Source organism: Aotus nancymaae, unplaced genomic scaffold (assembly GCF_030222135.1).
Source record: "Aotus nancymaae isolate 86718 unplaced genomic scaffold, 86718_ANA_hifiasm-v0.15.2.pri h1tg000059l, whole genome shotgun sequence".
NCBI classification, from domain to species: domain Eukaryota; kingdom Metazoa; phylum Chordata; class Mammalia; order Primates; family Aotidae; genus Aotus; species Aotus nancymaae.
In genome coordinates this window covers 3,148,363-3,167,171 of record NW_026988473.1, presented here as the reverse complement: position 1 = coordinate 3,167,171, position 18,809 = coordinate 3,148,363, and the positions used below count along the sequence as shown (strand labels likewise).

The window sequence follows — 18,809 nt, the reverse complement described above, 5'->3', positions numbered from 1 at the left end:
TACAGGCACGTGCCACCACACCCGGCTAATTTTTTTTGTATTTTTAGTAGAGATGGTGTTTTGCCGTGTTGGTCAGGCTGGTCTTGAACTCCTGACCTCGAGTGATCCGCCTGTCTTGGCCTCCCAAAGTGCTGGAATTGCCATAGATTTTAAAAAGCAGGGAGGCCAGGCACAGTGGCTAGTGCCTATAACCCCAGCACTTTGGGAGGCCAAGGTGAGAAGATTGCTTTTTTTTTTGAGAGAGAGAGTTTTGCTCTTGTTGCACGTTTTGCTCTTGTTGCCCAGGCTAGAGTGCAATAGCAGAATCTCGACTCACTGCAACCTCTGCCCCTTGGGTTCAAGTGGTTCTTCTGCCTCAGTCTCCTGAGCAGCTGGGATTACAGGCGCCCATCACCACGCCTGGCCAATATTTTTTGTATTTTTAGTAGAGATGGGGTTTCACCATATTGGCCAGACTGGTCTCAAACTGCTGACCTCAGGTCATCCACCCACCTCGGCCTCCCAAAGTGCTGGGAATTACAGGCGTGAGCCACTGTGCCGAGCTCAGAGTATTGCTTTTGAACCCTGGCATCTGAGACCAGTCTGGGCAACAAAGACTTCATCTCTACAATAAATAAATAGGCCGGGTGTGGTGGCTCACGCCTGTAATCCCAGCACTTTGAGAGGTTGAGTATTGAGACCATCCTGGCCAACATGGTGAGACCCCGTCTCCACTAAAATACAAAAAGTTAGCTGGGCATGGTGGCAAGTGCCTCTAGTCCCAGCTACTTGGGAGGCTGAAGTAGGGGAATTGCTTGAACCCTAGAAGTGGAGGTTGCAATGAGCTATGGATAGTGCCACTGTACTCAAGCCTGGGTGACATTGCAAGAAATGTATCAGCAAAAGGCAGGGAGATTATTTAATGTGATTCATTCAGTTGGATGAGCTTGTAAAATGTTATATAGCTAACTAGACCTAGTTGGCTTTCAGAAGTCAAGTAAATAGGTTTTGGGCTGCATGGGAAGATGGTTAGTTTTGATGTCTGCACAATGGGGTTGAACTGTGATCCTGAGAAGATTTATGTTTCCAGTCTCTCTCCTTCCCATATGGAGAGATTATTAGTTTCAATGAGTTGATCGTTGATATACTTTGGTATTTTGGAAAAACGTTTTATCAGAGATCTAACTAAAGGAGATGAGAGGATTTTATACCATATGCATTACGTTCTAATGCTGGCCACCTCTGAAGGACACATGGCAGCTGACATGAAATTGATTTTCTTCATCACTGATACTGTGGCCTTTACGCAGGCTCAGAGGTGCATCAGAATCCACAAATGAAATGGACCAAGATTAGTGACCAACACATCTGTAAATGTTATGTTTTGTCATATTTTAGTTCCTTGACATTTTCTACTGTAGAATAAATTGACCAATTTTCTACAGTCAGATTCCTGAATCATGTTTTTTTGTTTGTTTTGCTCTTGTCGCCTGGGCTGGAATGCAGTGTGGCACAATCTCTGGTCACTGCAACTTCCGCTTCCAGGTTCTTCTGCCTCAGCCTCCTGAGTAGCTGGGATTATAGGCGGCTGCCACCGCGTTTGGCTCATTTTTGTATTTTTAGTAGAGATGGGGGATTCATCATGTTGGCCAGGCTGGTCTCAAACTCCTGACCTCAGGTGATCTGCCCCCCACCCCACCTCCCAAAATGCTTGCATTCCAGATGGGAGCCAGTGCGCCCGGCCCTCATGTTGGGCTTTAAAACCCACTTTTTTCCCCCGAACTCTGACCTCACCTTTCTGTTTATGAAACCTTTCTCTTTTTAGGGTGTGGGTGGTGGTGGACAAGCTGCTTTGTTTGGATGGTGGTGTGTTGTACTTGTGTCATCTTCACTCATAAACGCTGCACTGCTTATAGCCTGTTTTGTTCGTGTTTTAAGTTCTTCCATCCAGCCCCTGCACCCCACCTTTTAACTTCCTTTTCAAAAGCTGCTTTGCAAAGGGTCTTGACTAAAGTTGCTTGCTTAATGAATTTGGGATTATGTGACGCAGTTTAAGGATGAGAGAAGAGGCGGCAGCTGGACCCTCTGGAGAATATTACTTTGTATTTTGTTTACAGCTGGTTGTGACTAGGCTCTTCCCTCTAAGGTTGGTTCTAGGGGATTAAAACAGCCCTGGCTGATGGCGCCCAATAAAATAAAACAAAAAAACCTTTGCTGCTCCAGTTTTTTCTCAGGGTGGGGTCGGGGTGTACTTTCAGTCTCCATGGTCACAGAAAGGTTTATTCATTGCGGACCCCGGGAAGCTGGTTCCCAGAGGGAACTTGTCCTCAGCGTCTCCTCGACAGTGCAGCCTCCTCCCGGGCCTACTTCTGGGCCATTACAAAGGTCCTTTCACCACCTGTGAGAGGTTTGAGTTTGGGGGAGCTCCGGGACTTTCAAGGCTACAGTGTGGACTACTGGCCCAAGGCGAAGGTTGGTTTCCAGAGGAGGGGGGTGTGTCTTCGCTGTTTTTCCTGGCCTGTCTCGGCATAAACTATTTCCACAACGCCCTGGCCGCGAGGGAGCTGGTGCTTGGGTGGTTAGAGGGAGAAACCTAAAGTGGACGGCAAAATGGAGCGCGGAATACTGTCAGGCTGTGCACGTGGAGATGGCGAAACGTGGACGCTTAACAAAGTTGGCGCCACGGAACTAAAGACTACTACTCCAGTGCTCTTGCTCGCTCCGCCTAATGGCGGGCCGCACCCCGCCGGCGAACCCTACGTTTGTAGTTCCGCCCTCACGCTGACCTCTTACCCAATCAGCGAGTTCGGCTTCGCTAGGTTGATGCCTATTAGCTTTTGCATAAAAGCTCTAGGGTTACTGACGTTTCCACCTCTTCCCGGCCTCTCAGGTGATTGGCGTCCCTGATAACCAATCAGGAAGAGGATCTGCGGGAACGCCTGCCCTTCACTTTATTGAGTGGCCAATCCGGTTGTAGACACCTCCCCCCTCTACCCAGAGCCACTGCTGCGGCCGCCGCCATTTTAGCGTTTTGTCAGAAGCGTCCGCGCCGCGAGGAGGAGGTCTTGCAGATTTCTGTGCGGGTGAGACTCCGAGACCTTCCACTGCCATTTTTGTACTCTTGTTAAATTTTACCTCACTCCTTTGGGCTTCGAGGGTGTCCTAGTGGGGTTGCGTCCTCCACGCCCGTCACTGAGAGCCGACCTCGGTCCTCGGCATTAGCGCGGTAAGCCGGGAGCAGCCCTTCCCCCACCGCCCCCTGAGAATACCTTGCGTTTTTCCCCCACCCTGCCCCGCGCCCGACTTGGCTGCACTTGGAAGCCGGAAGATTTACAATGGGATAACCCCCTTTCCCTTACACCTGGCAATTACAACACCGTTTCGACAATTTTTCGGGCTGTGAGATATCGTCTGGTCAATGAATCTGAAGCTCTGTCCTGTGGCCACGCATTTCAGTGTTGTGCGGGAACTCGGACGGTGCCCGAGAGAGGCATTCTCCTCTCCAGTACTTGCTTTATGCTCCACGACTCGCTGTCTGATCCGAGTCGCGGGTTCACTAAAGGAAACTCTGAAATGTAGCTATTACAAGGCTCATTTTCCCGGAAATGATGGCTGCTTTGGTTACTACGTGAGGAAAAGCCTGTTGATAATTTCAGGCAGTCAGTTAGCAAGCCTAAGTAGACTTCTGTTTTTTTGTTTTCTTCCTAGTGGATAGAAAAACCCAGTACCGCCATCTCGTCGTTTGCTGTCTTTCATGCGTATGTCTGTTGGAAGTATCAGGTCTTACCAAACCCTTTGTCTACTAAGGACCTCCCTATTGCAGACGTCTTCTCATTCTTACAGGTTTTATGGCGGCTACTATAGCAGGCCTTAGTTCACGCCTACTTCCCTTTGGTTTTGTGGAGGTGTCTGTGCAGGCGTGTGAGAGAGAAAACTGGAAATACACATTAAAGTGAAAGTCATTTTGTTGTTGTTTGTAAACTGATGTGGGTCTAAGGTCTTTTGTCAGCAATCTTGTTTTTCTCTCCCAGGCTCTTGTCAGGATGGTGAAGCTGTTCATCGGAAACCTGCCCCGGGAGGCCACAGAGCAGGAGATCCGCTCTCTTTTCGAGCAGTATGGGAAGGTGCTGGAATGTGACATCATTAAGAATTACGGCTTTGTGCACATAGAAGACAAAACTGCAGCGGAAGATGCCATACGCAACCTGCACCATTACAAGCTTCATGGGGTGAACATCAACGTGGAAGCCAGCAAGAATAAGAGCAAAACCTCAACAAAGTTGCATGTAGGCAACATCAGTCCCACCTGCACTAATAAGGAGCTTCGAGCCAAGTTCGAGGAGTATGGTCCGGTCATCGAATGTGACATCGTGAAAGATTATGCCTTCGTACACATGGAGCGGGCAGAGGATGCAGTGGAGGCCATCAGGGGCCTTGATAACACAGAGTTTCAAGGTGAACCACCCTCTTTGGGTAGAGGGCTGAACATAAGGCTATGTGCAGAAAATGGTTGGATAAGTAAAGGGAGGGGTTTGGAAAAGATAACAGCTGTTGGCTGGCTGGTGGTGAAGAAATAAGCATGGGTGATGGACTTCCTAAGATGGAGAATGCATGGGACTTACAGGCTTTACCGTAGGCAAATGTCTCATGGAGAAAAACCACTCAGCTTTTATTTGGAGCCCCTAAGGCTTTTGCACTCATCAGTGCAGAAATCGTTTTCTCTTTTTTTTTGTAGTAGTAGAAGAACACAGTTCAGAGTACCTCACTCTGAATTTATTGCCCTCAGCACCAGATTAGAATTTTACGTGAAGAACCTTGCAAAAACAGATCGAGCAACACGTTTACAGGAGCAGAATTCATGTTAAGCTATCCTACCTTACACTAACTCTTTAAAAGGTTACAGCTTTTGTTGCTTTTGTATTATACCTGTACCCAGGGGTTGTGTTTTGAGTATAAGGCCACTCTAGAATTAGAAGGCTGATTTTAGGACTTCTGGGGAGGGAGGCAGGAGGCATTGGGATTTTAGGGGCAGTAAAATGTTTTGGGGCTGGACATTATAATATCTTTGGTGAATAGAACACTTAGATTTGTTTTATCTTGGAGTCTTGACCAAATGAAATTATTTGTGCCTGAAGGGCAGGGCAGCATGGGTGATGATGTGGATTGTCACTTCATTTGGAAGCATCTCAAATCCCATACAGTTTGAATGCCTACATATTGCTCAAAGGAAATGCTTGTTAGAACATTTTGGATTTTTTTATTTTCATATTTGGGATGCTCAATTGGTAAGTATAACACAAATATTCCAAAATCTGAGGTTTGAAGCAACAGTCGCAGTTCAGGGGTGGTAACCATGGTGAATTGCTATCTGAACTCTTCTTCTCTCCCCTCATTTGAGTTCCCAGTATCAAAAAGAGCGTTTTCCCTTTTCAGCTTAATTAAGCAGAACTGAACAAAAATTTACAAAGCCTTATCCAAATTATGGCGTATTCCCGTGACTCCTTGCTATGTTTCAAACCTGTGTTTTCACAGTGTGGTGGCTGATTCTTTTTCTGGGCACTCCCCTCATTGAGAATCATTACTGCTGTCTTTGGTGACCATTTCCCTTAAATTAGGCTTTTTTAGAGCTGGAGGTCTGATCATTATTTCTCCTGGTAATGGGTGCTCTGTGTCATGGGCATTGCTGTGACACAGGTATAGAAAAGTGACACAGGTCTCTCAGGTCTAGTTTGCTTTTTTTTAATTGGCAAGTTGAGAATTATTTTGTCAACAACCTAATTGGGAGCAAAGGCTGCTCTTGTGGAGGGTTTGTGGTGTGATACTAATTTTTGGACTCTTTCCCACATTTTAACCCAGTCAGAAGAGGTGGTGTCTGCTTGTAGCAGTTAAGTTTAAGGAGAGGACAGTGTGATTTTGAGTCAGGACAGAATATCCTTATATAAAACTCCGGGGGTCTGAACCCTAGGTCCTCTTATTCTAACTTATGCCTAGTTATTTTTACCTTATTTTCTTTAATGTTGGCATTTCTCATTTCTTAATACTAGCAGAGTTATATACGTATATTGATGAGTGATATTTATTAGGGTGGTCTTTTTTAGTTTCAGTTTCCCAGTATTGGGTGTCTTCTCTATTTCTTGACCAATTAAAATCTTTTAGATATTTTTTAGAATTTAACTTCTTTTTCTGGCATTAGAGCCAACAAATCCTTAGATCAAGGCATTTATTAATGATCTTTATGTCTGGAATGTGCATAGTTGATTTCTTAGTTGCACTTGTTTTCTCTGGTTTTGGTAGGTGCCAAAGTGGCCCCCTGTGCAAATGCCAGAGACAGGTTAGCCCTTTAAGGTACTTAAGTACTTAATTGCATATCTACTCTGTTTTAATAACCTGCAACCTAAACTTCCCAGTTGTAATGATTCAACCTAGACCTCCTTGATATTTTGGTCCTTCCACCCCACTTTTCCCTATTGTGTTTTCTGGTCTCCCAGAACCTAACCTTAATTTTGCAGGTAAGATTTTGTGTTTACACTTTCTCTAATGTTAGAGGATCCATCTGTTGACTCTCCCTTGCCTTTGACCATTTACTCCTTAAACAGGTATATGTTTAGGGTGTATCATAACCAGTTGCATTGGGAAGATTTTGTAGGATTTGGATCTCTTCTGAGTTTCACTTAGAAATAAGCTGGTAGATCGCATTAGGTAGAAATTGCTTCTGTGAAGACTTATTAAAACTTAGTTTTAACTTTTCTAGAAAAAGTTTCTGCTTTTATTGCATTTTCAGAAGTAATACTTTTTATTTCCAGAATGCAAATTTTAATTTTCAGGAAAAATATTAGGTGTATGTTCTTAGGCTCTCAGATTTAAGGATAAGTACTTTAATCCTGCTTAAACTGAGCAGTTTGGGCCACTGACTAGTATAACTAGTTATTCTCCACTTTCCTCAGCCACCTTTTCTTCCATGGTTTTTACAGTATTTCTAAAATTTGAGGCATTTGAGAACAGTCTGCCCTGTTTTTGCCGTTTGCCTTTGACCCTAGTAGAGGTTCACTAAAATTAACTGTCAGATTGTAAAGAATCCTTGTTAAAGTGATGATCAGAACCAGCAATTTAAAGGGCCCAGTTAAGGGAGAAGGCTGTACTTAACTTGTGTCCTGCAGTCTCCCCAGTTCATGAGGGTTTTTCCAGAGATGTACCTTGAGATTTTGTTACCACATTCAGCCTAGATCATTCTTTAGTAGTGGTAATTATTGGAGTCTTTTATTCCGTTCTTTTTGACTTTTTTGAGGTGGGTGGAAAACTGGCCTTTACATTCCCTTGCTTAATGAAATCTATCTTGCTAGTAAGGATTGGAAGTGTCAGAAAAAACTTGGGGACTCTTTCTTACTTTGACTTCTTTTGACATTGAGCTGCTGTTTGAAGAAGATTTTTACCTGCAGTTACTTGGCAAAGGATAAGATGATTGTTTTGAGCAAGAGTAGGACTAGTTTATTTCTTAAGCATTTAAACTAGTGTTATAGCTGAAATATTTCTTCATCTGATTGATCTTTGGTTGAAATCAGGTCATTATACTGAATCTTTATGTTGAGTTTTTTTTTTCTTTTTGTCTTTTGGCAAAGATGAGTTCTGCATTAGAATTGTCTTGGTAAAGCCATTGCTATGACCGGTGTCTGGGGTAGGGGCTGGGGCTATGACCAAGAGTGATAGCAACCCTTCTTGCGTCTGTTTCTTCAAGGCAAACGAATGCACGTGCAGTTGTCCACCAGCCGGCTTAGGACTGCGCCCGGGATGGGAGACCAGAGCGGCTGCTATCGGTGCGGGAAAGAGGGGCACTGGTCCAAAGAGTGTCCGATAGATCGTTCAGGCCGCGTGGCAGACTTGACCGAGCAATATAATGAGCAATACGGAGCAGTGCGTACGCCTTACACCATGAGCTATGGGGATTCATTGTATTACAACAACGCGTACGGAGCGCTCGATGCCTACTACAAGCGCTGCCGTGCTGCCCGGTCCTATGAGGCAGTGGCGGCTGCAGCTGCCTCCGTGTATAATTACGCAGAGCAAACCCTGTCCCAGCTGCCACAAGTCCAGAATACAGCCATGGCCAGTCACCTCACCTCCACCTCTCTCGATCCCTACGATAGACACCTGTTGCCGACCTCAGGAGCTGCTGCCACAGCTGCTGCTGCAGCAGCAGCCGCTGCTGCAGTTAATGCAGCTTCCACTTCATATTACGGGCGGGATCGGAGCCCCCTGCGTCGCGCTACAGCCCCAGTCCCCACTGTTGGAGAGGGCTACGGTTACGGGCATGAGAGTGAGTTGTCCCAAGCTTCGGCAGCCGCGCGGAATTCTCTGTACGACATGGCCCGGTATGAGCGGGAGCAGTATGCTGATCGAGCGCGGTACTCAGCCTTTTAAAGCTTGAGGTGAGAGCTGTGGGGTGTTCCCTCTTCTGGTTTTGCCATCCCTCCTGCAGCCTAAAGGGCTCCAATTAGGCTGCCCTGCTTGCTTGCTTTTGCAGGGTTAGGTTAAGGTTACTAGGATGGCTCACAGGCTAGAGAGAAGTCCTAACTGCTTAACTTTAAAGTATATAAAGTTCTTTGGCCCTCATGGCTATTTTTCAGTGCCTCTGGTAGTGGGAGTCAATTTGATTCTATTTGTGCCTGGAAAAATAAAGAATGATGTGCTGGTGAATCTTGGGTCACCTATATACTATACTATAATTGAACCTTACCTGGAGACCCACACATTCAGGCTCAGGTGTTTTGTTTCTCAGAGCCTTTGTTAAGTTTCCTAGGTGTGTGACATTTCTAAGGTCTTCAAGTTTCCTGTTTTGTTTTGTGCTGTGTGAAAGTTCTGATGCAACCCCTAATGATAAAGTCCATAACTGTAGTTAACTGGTCATCACTGCTCAGGTCCCAGTTACTAAGAAGACTACCAAAATGGCATCATCTTAATCTTGAAGCGTATTTCTGACATTCCTGAACGGTTCAACCCTTAGGAGTTTTGTAGAACTTATTTGATGGTAAGTTGGGGTATAGAGAATCACAAAACTTGTCTTTTATAAAGTTCTACAAGGAAATTTGGGCATAGATGCTAACATCCACCTTCTTTGCCCAGCTCAGATTTATTCCCTGAATAGAGTGCCCACTACATTGCTATATCTTTCAGTTTGTCCTGTAACAACCCAGCCTGTCCCTTACTTAGGCTTTTGTTTTGTTTTGTTTTGTTTTAATATTCCCACAGTTCTAGTTTTGACATCATCTTTCTCAGGGTATATGTTTAAGTATGCATGCACACCTGTTAATTTTACTCCTTTGGTAATGTTGAAAATCCAGGATTGGGAGCTTTGCCATAAGCAGATCACTCCCTTCTTCATCTTCTCATTAACTGTTATGGGCATTTAATACTCTTGAGCCACCAGCTCTACCCGGAGTCCCCTTTTTCCACTATCCTACATTTTGAGCCCCATGATCCATTTGGCTCTACTTGAATATAATCTCTTCTGATACTTGCCAGCTTTGAGCTCTAGGTGTTTGAGATTATTGTTTTATACTTAAGGGTAAATCTCAATGCCCTTACTTTTGAGTAGCTCCCAGTGTGTCCCAGACATTACCATTGATCCTTAATTACAGTAACAGTGTGAGTGATAGATAACTCATCTTTGCAGTTAGGGCAGAAGGTATGTGACTTTCCCAGGGTTGTTGTGTAGGAAATAACTGATTGGGCTGGAGAAGAAACTTCAGTGACTTGATGTGTAGCTTATACATGCCCTTCTGCACCTTCTTTCCAAAGTTAGTTTCCTCCCTAGTTGTAATTGGATGTCCTCAGATCTTAAAACTTGTACAGTTGATGCTACTTTTTTCTACACTTTGAATGATTTTTAACTTGGACCTTGGCAGTAACTCCTAGATAGGAAATACTATTGTTTTTTTTTTTTTAACCTCAGGGAGCTAATTGGAACCTTTCCCTTTTTACTGTCCTCCACTGACAGTTTGTGACATTGAATTACTTTCTGAGGAATGCTACATGTTAACATCATCAAGAGCAATGGAATGTCTTTGCCTACTTTCATGGAACAAGATTTGCTATTTAAGACCTTAGTCTGAGATTGTTTAGCCTCCCCAGTTATCTCTGGCCTTCAGGCTCTTTTCATTGTTAGAGATTACTGTGATACTGGGAAGGGTACAAGTAAACTTAAAAGGAGTGTCAAGTTATCAGACTTTGTAAAGATGTTGAAGTTTTAAATGGGAAAGCCCTTTTGAGCTTTGCTGTAAAGCCGCTGTATTGTGCTCTCTTTCAGGTGGGATGTGTGTGGGCTGAAATTCCGAGCTGCGGTTGTGCATGAGAATACACCCTTCGTGGTACCCCATCTCCGGGACGTTCTCGGCTCTGTGCATTCAGTCCCTCAGGAACCGTGGACCTTAATTTACCTTGCTAAGTTCAGACCTTGTCTTCCTTAACTTTCCTTTCCTCTCCTGCCCGTTTTCCTGTTCTTCTGTCCTTCAATGCTTCTGTAGCTTCCCATTCATGTTCTGTTCTCCCAGCAGGCCTCATTGTGTGCCGAAACTGTGGTGGGGGCTGTGCTGTCTCCTCCCTGCCTCCTGCCTCCTGCGGCTGTTGGATTTGGGAATGACCTTGATGAGAGTCTCACTGCCCCTGGGTCTCTTTTTGGTCCAAAGGCTAGACCTAGAGCATTGGATCACTTTTTTCTTTCCGGTGAAATAAATGGTTTTTCAACTTAGGGTATGTGTGCTTTGAGAAACTTCTTGCTTGGGCTTGTTACGGGGTTGATTTGTACCTTGAAGGGGAGGGTGAAAAGTTTAGGGTATTCAGCTTTGGGTCAATGTCACTGTAGTTATTTTGTTTATTGTATATAGGAGTTGTAGGTGCCAAAGGGAAGAGGTTATACAGAAGCCCAGGCAGGCAGCCTTATTCCGATGAAGACTTTCCCCACTGGTCCACCTTTGTTATAAAATCAACTACTTCCTAGTAAAGAGATACAGATCTTCTTTTCTAGAGAAAGAGTCACCACCTTCCCCTAAGACTGCCATTCCAGTCACCCAGTCAGCATATCTAGCTTAACTTATTTCCTTGAAAAGGAGGGGTTTAGGGGAAGAGGAAGTCCGTTTCGGTCTTCATGCCATGTGAAAAAATGAAGCTGTGGCTCCAAGAGTATTTTGCTAACTGTAGCTCAGTAACGTGTTGATGCCTTTCATTTTCTATTTGTTTAGCTCTGCCAAAATCCAAAGAATACCTGAATGGTCCCACTAGCACCTCATTATTTGGGTTTACAGCCTTTAAATGATAAGCATGGAGAAATGACCCAACATAGGAGCTTTAGATATCTTGTTGAATGATGGGGCTGAGTGCAAGAGCTGCTGCCTCTTAGCTTCATGTTTCTCTTGAAACAGTATTTGTCTTCTATGTGTTTTTATTGTCTGTAACTTCTTGCTCCAGTTTCTGCAGTTGTAGGACTGTGTCTAGTTAGAGCGTTTCTCAGAATCATTCAACATATACTGAGCACCTACTGTATGCCAGGCATTACACTTTGAGGAAAGTCAAGTTGTGATGATGGGGTGATAAGGAAGCTGGTCTTTACTTAGATGGTGTCTCAGATTTTTTTTTTTTTAAATAATTGCTTCCTCCTATTGGATTCTTTCTAATCATAGATGGCCAAGATTTGAACAGCTCTATACAAAATGTAATCTATTGAATATTCTTAGATGTGAAACCTGTGCTGGGTGTTTCATGTGTTCTCATTTAATCCTCCCAGCAAACGTTTTTCTGTTAGTAGTTTCCTTTCCTGGCTGGGTTGGTTCTCTGCCACTTCTCTTGGAGGGTCGTACATACCTACTTTGGTTTCTTTTTCTCTAAAGGACATACCCACTACCGACCCCCATTTTTTACTCTTGTCAGTTTACCCCTTTGTTCTGATGGGTAGGCTTGGCAAATGTCAAACTTTGGAGACTGATGGTATTCGTGGATTGAACAAATACTTTATTGAGTGTTACTCTGGCAGGTGTTAAGTGTTGGGGATACATAGGGTTCTGGAGCTCATTCTGAGGGAGGAGACGATGCAGAAATGTCAAGTAGAGAATTCTGTTTAGATGGGGATGGTCAGTGAAGGATTTTCAGAAGTGACATGTTACAGTAAACATGGATATATTTTTGCATTACAAAACAAGCTAAATTTTTTTTTTGAGACGGAGTCTCTGTCGCTGAGGCTGCAGTGCAGTGGCGTAATCTGGGCTTTCTACAACCTCCTCCTCCTGAGTTAGAGCTTTTCTCCTGCCTCAGCTTCCTGAGTAGCTGGGACTGCAGGTGCGTGCCACCACGTCCGGCTAATTTTTTTTGTATATTTAGTAGAGTTTCACTGTGTTAGCCAGGATGGTCTTGATCTGAGCTCATGATCTTCCCGCCTTGGCCTCCCAAAGTGCTGGGATTACAGGTGTGAGCCACTGCACCTGGCTTAAAATTTTAACTCCTTGGCCAGGTGCGGTGACTCAGTGCCCTTAATCCCAGCACTTTGAGAGGCCGAGGCAAGCTGGTTGCTTGAGCTCAGGAATTCAAGACCAGCCTGGGCAACACGGTGAAACCCTGTCTCTACAAAAAGTTAGAAAGTTAGCTGGGCATGCTGTTGCACATTTGTGGTCCCAGCTGCTCAGGAGGCTGAGCTGGGAGGATCCCTTCAACCTAGGAAGTCAAGGCTGTAGTGAGCTGAGATGAGGCCATTGCGCTACAGCCTGGGTGACAGAGTGACCCTGTCTCAAAATTTTTTTATTTCTTGATTCTATTATTTCTTGCTTTTTGCTTTGAGATCCTAACCTAAGAATAGTTTTATCATGACTCAGAATCTGGCCTGGCTTAATGCTAATATTCATACTAGATCCTTTTCCATTTTCTTTTCTCTTTTTTTTTTTGAGACTGAGTTTCGTTCTTACTGCCCAGGCTGGAGTGCAGCGGCGCGATCTCGGCTCACCGCGACCTCCGCCTCCTGGGTTCAAGCAATTCTCCTGCCTCAGCCTCCTGAGTAGCTGGGATTACAGGCACACGCCACCATGCCCAGCTAATTTTTTGTATTTTTAGTAGAGACGGGGTTTCACCATGTTGACCAGGATGGTCTCGATCTCTTGACCTCGTGATCCACCCACCTCGGCCTCCCAAAGTGCTGGGATTACAGGCGTGAGCCACCGCACCCGGCCCCTCTTTTCTCTTTTTTTAAACCATTTATTGCTTTTGTTTTTGTTTCCCTGAGGCAGAGTCTCACTCACTTTAGAAGCCAGAAGGCGGAGGTTGCTGTGGTGAGCTGAGATCCACCATTGCACTCCAGCCTGGGCAAGAAGGGGGAAACTCTGTCTCAGAAAAAAAAAAAAATTAGACCAGGCATGGTGGCTCATGCCTGTAATCCCATCACTTTGGGAGGCCGAGGTGAGTGGATTACCTGAGATGAGGTGTTTGAGACTAGCCAGACCAACGTAGCAAAACCCCCATCTCTGCTAAAAATATAAAAATTAGCCAGGCTTAGTGCCTGTAACCCCAGCTACTTAGGAAGCTGAGGCAGAAGAATCTCTTGAACCTGGGAGGCAGAGGTTGCGGTGAGCTGAGATCACACCATTGCACTCTAGCCTGGGCAACAAGAGTGAAAGTCCGTCTCAAAAAAGAAAAAAGGGAAAAGAATTAAGAAATGAGCCGGTCATGGTGACTCGCTTCTGTAGTCACAGCTATTCAGGAGGCTGAGATGGGAGGATTGCTTGATGCCAGGGTGCAGAGATGGCGTCACTGCATTCCAGCCTGGGTGACAGTGGGACCCTGTCTGAAAAAAAGTTTTCCAGGCATCCTCAAAATTGGGGTTAACTTGGTTGAATGCTAAATTAAACCAGGCTCCTTACCCTAGAACTACATTAGTACTAAAGTAGACTCAGGGATGGAACAGTTAGAGATCATTGGCACTGTGATATTAAGTGCTATTTCAGATTACCCAGGTCAGTTTGCTCTCAGTTCTTTGGTGTTTTTATACATGATCTCATTCTGAGGCGAAGGCAATTGCCAAGATGATGGTGATGGGAAGTCCCAAGACTCCATTTCTGCAGTGGATTTGGAGAACAGTAGTCCAGGTGGAAGCAGGAGCAAGTACACTTGTAAGGGGTGATGTCTCAGACAAGAAAAAAAACTATTTGAACATAGGACATTTTTGGCTTGCTTGGGGAGTTCAGAGCTGAGTTATGAAGTATAGAGAAATGAAAAAATTAAGGTAAATATTAACTAGAAAAAAACAAAAACTTGTGAGGTACTGTAATATGGGTTTTTATTTTGTTTTTTGAGATGGAGTGTTACTCTGTTGCCCAGGTTGGATTGCAGTTGGTGATCTCGGCTTACTGTAACCGCTGCCACCCAGGTTCAGGCAATTTTTCTGCATCAGCCTCCCGAGTAGCTGGGACTACAGGCACGTGCCACCACGCCTCGCTAGATTTTGTATTTTTAGTAGAGACTGGGTTTCAACATGTTAGCCAGGCTGGTCTCGAACTCCAGACCTCAAGTGATCCACCTGACTTGGCCTCTCAAAGTGCTGGGATTACAGGTGTGAACCACTGCACCTGGCCAATATGGGGCTTTTCTTAGTCTGTTTGAGCCGCTCTAACAAAATACCATAAACTGGATGGCTTATTATACACAACAAAATGTTATTTCTTTAGAGTTTTGGGCCGGGCGCGGTGGCTCACGCCTGTAATCCTAGCACTTTCGGAGGCTGTGGGTGGAACACTTGAGGTCAGGAGTTCAAGACCAGCCTGGCCATCATGGTGAAACCCCATCTTTTTTTTTTTTTTTTTTTTTTTTTTAAATAGTTTTGGAGGCCAGGAAGGCCAAGATCAAGGACATGACAGATTTGGTGTCTGGATTCTGTCAAGGCAGGAAGGGTGAGGGATTTCTCTGGAGTTTTCTTTTATGTAAGGGCATGAATCCCCTTGATGAGGGAGAGCTGTGTTCTGTGGCTTAATCACCTCTCGAAGGTGTACCTAATACTTTTTCCCCTTAGGGATTCGGATTTTAATATGAATTCTTGGTGAACATAAATGCTCAGACCATAGCCCGATTTAACTGTATGTGATATTTACCTAGTTATAATTGTAGCAGCACTGAATATTTTAATAAAATTATCTGACAAGAAGTGGGGATGGGTGGGTATTATGTATGAGAGCAAAACTTAGAAATAAGGAAATTTTTAGAAGTGGCAAATGGATTATGAACACCTTATTCAGAAATAAAGGTAAAGAACAGCTAAAAAGAAAAGCAGTTGGCTTCTGGGGAAGCGGGGGCAGGGGACTTTTTGAAGCATTAGTACTATTTGCTTTGTTAAGCTGTGTTCTTGCATTACTAAGTTTTATCATGCTAACAACTCTCTTGTCAAGCCAAATTATGATGGCTTAACATGAGTGAACCTTCCAGCTTCTGACCAGATGCAAATCTGACAGGAATAGGGACTTGTGTTACTTTATGGCAGGTAAATAGCACCCTTGCTTAAGATAACAAATTGGGATGGTTTGGAGCATGGTGGTGCATGCCTGTATAGTCTCACCTACTGGGAAGGCTGAGGTGCAAAGATTGCTTGAGCCCAGGAGTTCCAAGGCCAGCCTGGCCAACATAGTGAGACCTGACCTGTCTGAAACACACACACCCACCCTCAGCCCCACCAAAACAGGGAAGGTGCTCCCTGTCTCTTAAGGAGACAAGACACCAAAGGAGAAAGTACTTAGCTAGTGATTAGTGAATCACTAGCTAAGTTTTATTACTGCTCTCATTTTGTTTTAAGTTGTCACAGCTGACGGAGGCTGAGCACTCTGTCCACTTCTATTAAGGGTTGTGTATGCCTGCTGGTTTCTTTGAGTGCTTCTATTCCAGCATGAGAAATGTTTGTATTCAGACATGCAACAAGATGGGACTGCTCAGTTTCACAATGTAAGGAAGATTGACACCAAACTCAATTTGGGGCTTCCTTTGTACAGTTGGCCATTGAACAACATAGGTTTGAAGGACCATTGAACAACAAGGATTGTGCAGGTTTACTTATACATGGATTTTCTTCTGCCTCTCCCACCCCTGAGACAGCCAGACCAACCCCTCCTACTTTTACTCAGCCTACTCAACATGAATACTATGAGGATGAAGATCTTTATGATGATTTACTACCACTTAATAGTTAATTTTTTGAGAGGGAGCCTTGCTCTATTGCCCAGGCTGGAGTGTGGTGGGACAATCTTGGCTCACTGCCACTTGGGTTCAAGCAATTCTTTCTGAGCCTCCCAAGTAGCTGGGACTACTGGCACACCACATGGGGCTAATTTTTGTATTTTTAATAGAGATTTCGTTTCACCTTATTGGTCAGACTGTTCTCAAACTCCTGATTTCAGGTGATCCACCCGCCTCGGCCTCCTGAAGTGTTGGGATTAGACGTGAGCCACTGCCCAGCCTGTTTTAATAGTTCTTTAATAAAACTATAGAGACAAGGTTTTACTATATCACCCAGGGTGGTCTCGAACTCCTGGGCTCAATTGATCTCCTGTCTTGACCTCCCAAAGTGCTAGGATTACAGGAATGAGCCACCATGCCCAGCCAAAACTATGTTATTAAAACAGGTCAGGCGTGGTGGCTCACGCCTGTAATCCCAACACTTTGGGAGGCCAAGGTGGACGGATCACTTGAGATCAGGAGTTGGAGACCAGCCTGGCCAACATGGTGAAACCCCATCTCTACTAAAAATTAAAAAATTAGCTACTTGTGGTGATATGCTCCTGTAGTCTCAGCTACTGGGGAGGCTGAAGTGGGAGAATTGTTTCCAGTGAGCTTAGAGCATACCACGGCACTCCAGCCTGGGTTACGGAGCAAGACTTTGTCTCAGAAAAAAAAAAAAAAAAAAAAAAAAGCATCTCCTTTTTGGGCAACAAATTTTAGAACTCCCTTTGATGAAAGACTGACATGAATAGGACATGGATGCCTCTTGTATTATGACTAATATTGCTGATTCAGGGGGAACCACTGCCCTAGACCAATTAAATCATAGGCTTTTGAATTGTTCTGGGGGTAGCATCCAATGCTGGTTGTAAATTGACTTGGAGTGCTTTGAATAATATGCTTTATTTTATGGCTAATTAATCAGATTTGCTGTGGTTTGGAATACCTGTCTCTTACAGAGATTAAAACTGGAGGATTCAACCTATAGAACCTGGTAAAAAAATAAACGGGGGTACTCCACAGTCTAATTATGACAACCCCCAAGCCTTCTCTATCTCAGTATTGAACCCTGAACAGTGTTCATCCCCAGGCTCTATTAGTCAAGATGGGTGAGAGTGACATTTCTTTTGTCATCTATTCCTTTTCTGTTTTGTAACAGTTTTACATTTATGTGGATGCATATGAATGTAATTTGGGGCAGACACACAAGCTTTAACCCCTTTTGAAAAAGTTTTCAAGGGGGTACACTAGCCCCATTGGCAATCTGAGACAAAGCTTGTGATTTTGATAACCTCCCTATATTTGGTCAAAGCTCATTATACTTGATTTGTAACCTACCTCAGATCGATCTGGGTGCATTGCTGTATTTGGCCTTTTTTATTTTTTGAGACGGAGTGTCCCTCTGGTTGCTCTGGCTGCACTGCAGTGGCATGATCTTGGCTCACTGCAACTTCTGCCTCCTGGGTTCAAGCAATGCTCCTGCTTCAGCCTCTTGAGTAGCTGGGATTACAGGCATGCGCCACTATGCATGACTAATTTTGTATTTTTAGTAGTGACGGGGTTTCTCCATGTTGGTTAAGCTGGTCTCGAACTCCCGACCTCAGGTGATCCGCCTCCCTTGGCCTCCCAAAGTGTTGGTATTACAGGCTTGAGCCACCGCACCTGGCTGTTTTTGTTTTTAAATTCTCCTCCTTGGGATCTAAATTCCGATACATTATGCTACCACAATAACAGCTCCCCCCACCTCCCCCACCAATTTTATTAAACCATTTGAGTGACTTGACCAGTGTTCTTACTGGTTGGTCCAGTTTTTCATCAGAGATTAATTTATGTAGCTCATATGACTTTGGATTTAAAAGGAGTCATGCGCCGGGCATGGTGGCTCACACTTGGAATCCCAGCACTTTGGAAGGCCGAGGTGGGCAGATTACCTGAGGTCAGGAGTTTGAGATCAGCCTTGCCAACATGGCAAAACCCTGTTTCTACTAAAAATACAAAAATTAGCTGGATGTGGTTCCAGCTACTTGGGAAGCTGAGGCAGGATAATCACTTGAACCTGTGAGGCGGAAGTTACAGTGAGCTGAGATCACACCAGCCTGGGCAAGAGTGAGATTGCATTCAAAAAGTCATGTTAGGACTACATTGATTTGCTTTACCAAAGTAAATAGTGAAATGTAAATAATACTTGGGGTGGATCGAGCACAGTAGTTCACGCCTGTAATCACAGCACTTTGGGAGGCTGAGGCGGGTGGATTTAGTAGAGACAAGTGAAACCCTGTCTCTACTCAACATAAAGAAATTAGCTGAACGTGGTCTTGGGCCCCTGTAATTCCAGCTACTCGGGAGACTGAGGCAGGAGAATCCCTTGAACCCCGGAAGAGGAGGTTGTAGTGAGCTGAGATCATGCTGCTGCATTCCAGCCTGGGTGACAGCAAGACCCCGTCTCAAAAAAAAAACCAAAAAAACAAAAAAAACTTGGGTATCAGCAAAAGTCTTTTAATCACAAGATAATTTCTTTAAACAAATTTCCTTTAGGTTTTACTGCTGGACGTCTTTAAGATAAGAAATTGGGCTGGCAAGCCTGGATAACAGCAAAACTCTAT

The 18,809-nt window shown here is 44.5% G+C and overlaps 1 protein-coding gene across 5 annotated transcripts; it reads left to right on the top strand.

Moving 5' to 3' along the window:
• Positions 1 to 2,869: 2,869 nt before the first annotated feature.
• On the top strand, positions 2,870 to 10,721 carry LOC105706485 (RNA-binding protein 4). 5 transcript variants are annotated; one of them, XR_010338272.1, is made up of 5 exons: positions 2,870 to 3,205; positions 4,011 to 4,434; positions 7,712 to 8,402; positions 8,892 to 9,001; positions 10,280 to 10,721. XR_010338272.1 is itself a non-coding variant. In XM_012436906.3 (4 exons), exons 2-3 carry the CDS (start codon positions 4,023 to 4,025, stop codon positions 8,392 to 8,394), a joined length of 1,095 nt encoding a protein of 364 aa, XP_012292329.1. In that variant the 5' UTR covers positions 2,871 to 3,062; positions 4,011 to 4,022; the 3' UTR covers positions 8,395 to 8,402; positions 10,280 to 10,721. The 5 variants fall into 5 exon arrangements, 4 of the variants coding, with proteins under 4 accessions (XP_012292329.1, XP_012292331.1, XP_012292333.1 ...); XM_012436906.3 differs by lacking the exon at positions 8,892 to 9,001 and having other exon boundaries at positions 2,871 to 3,062; XM_012436908.3 differs by lacking the exon at positions 8,892 to 9,001 and having other exon boundaries at positions 2,872 to 3,205.
• Positions 10,722 to 18,809: the final 8,088 nt, after the last annotated feature.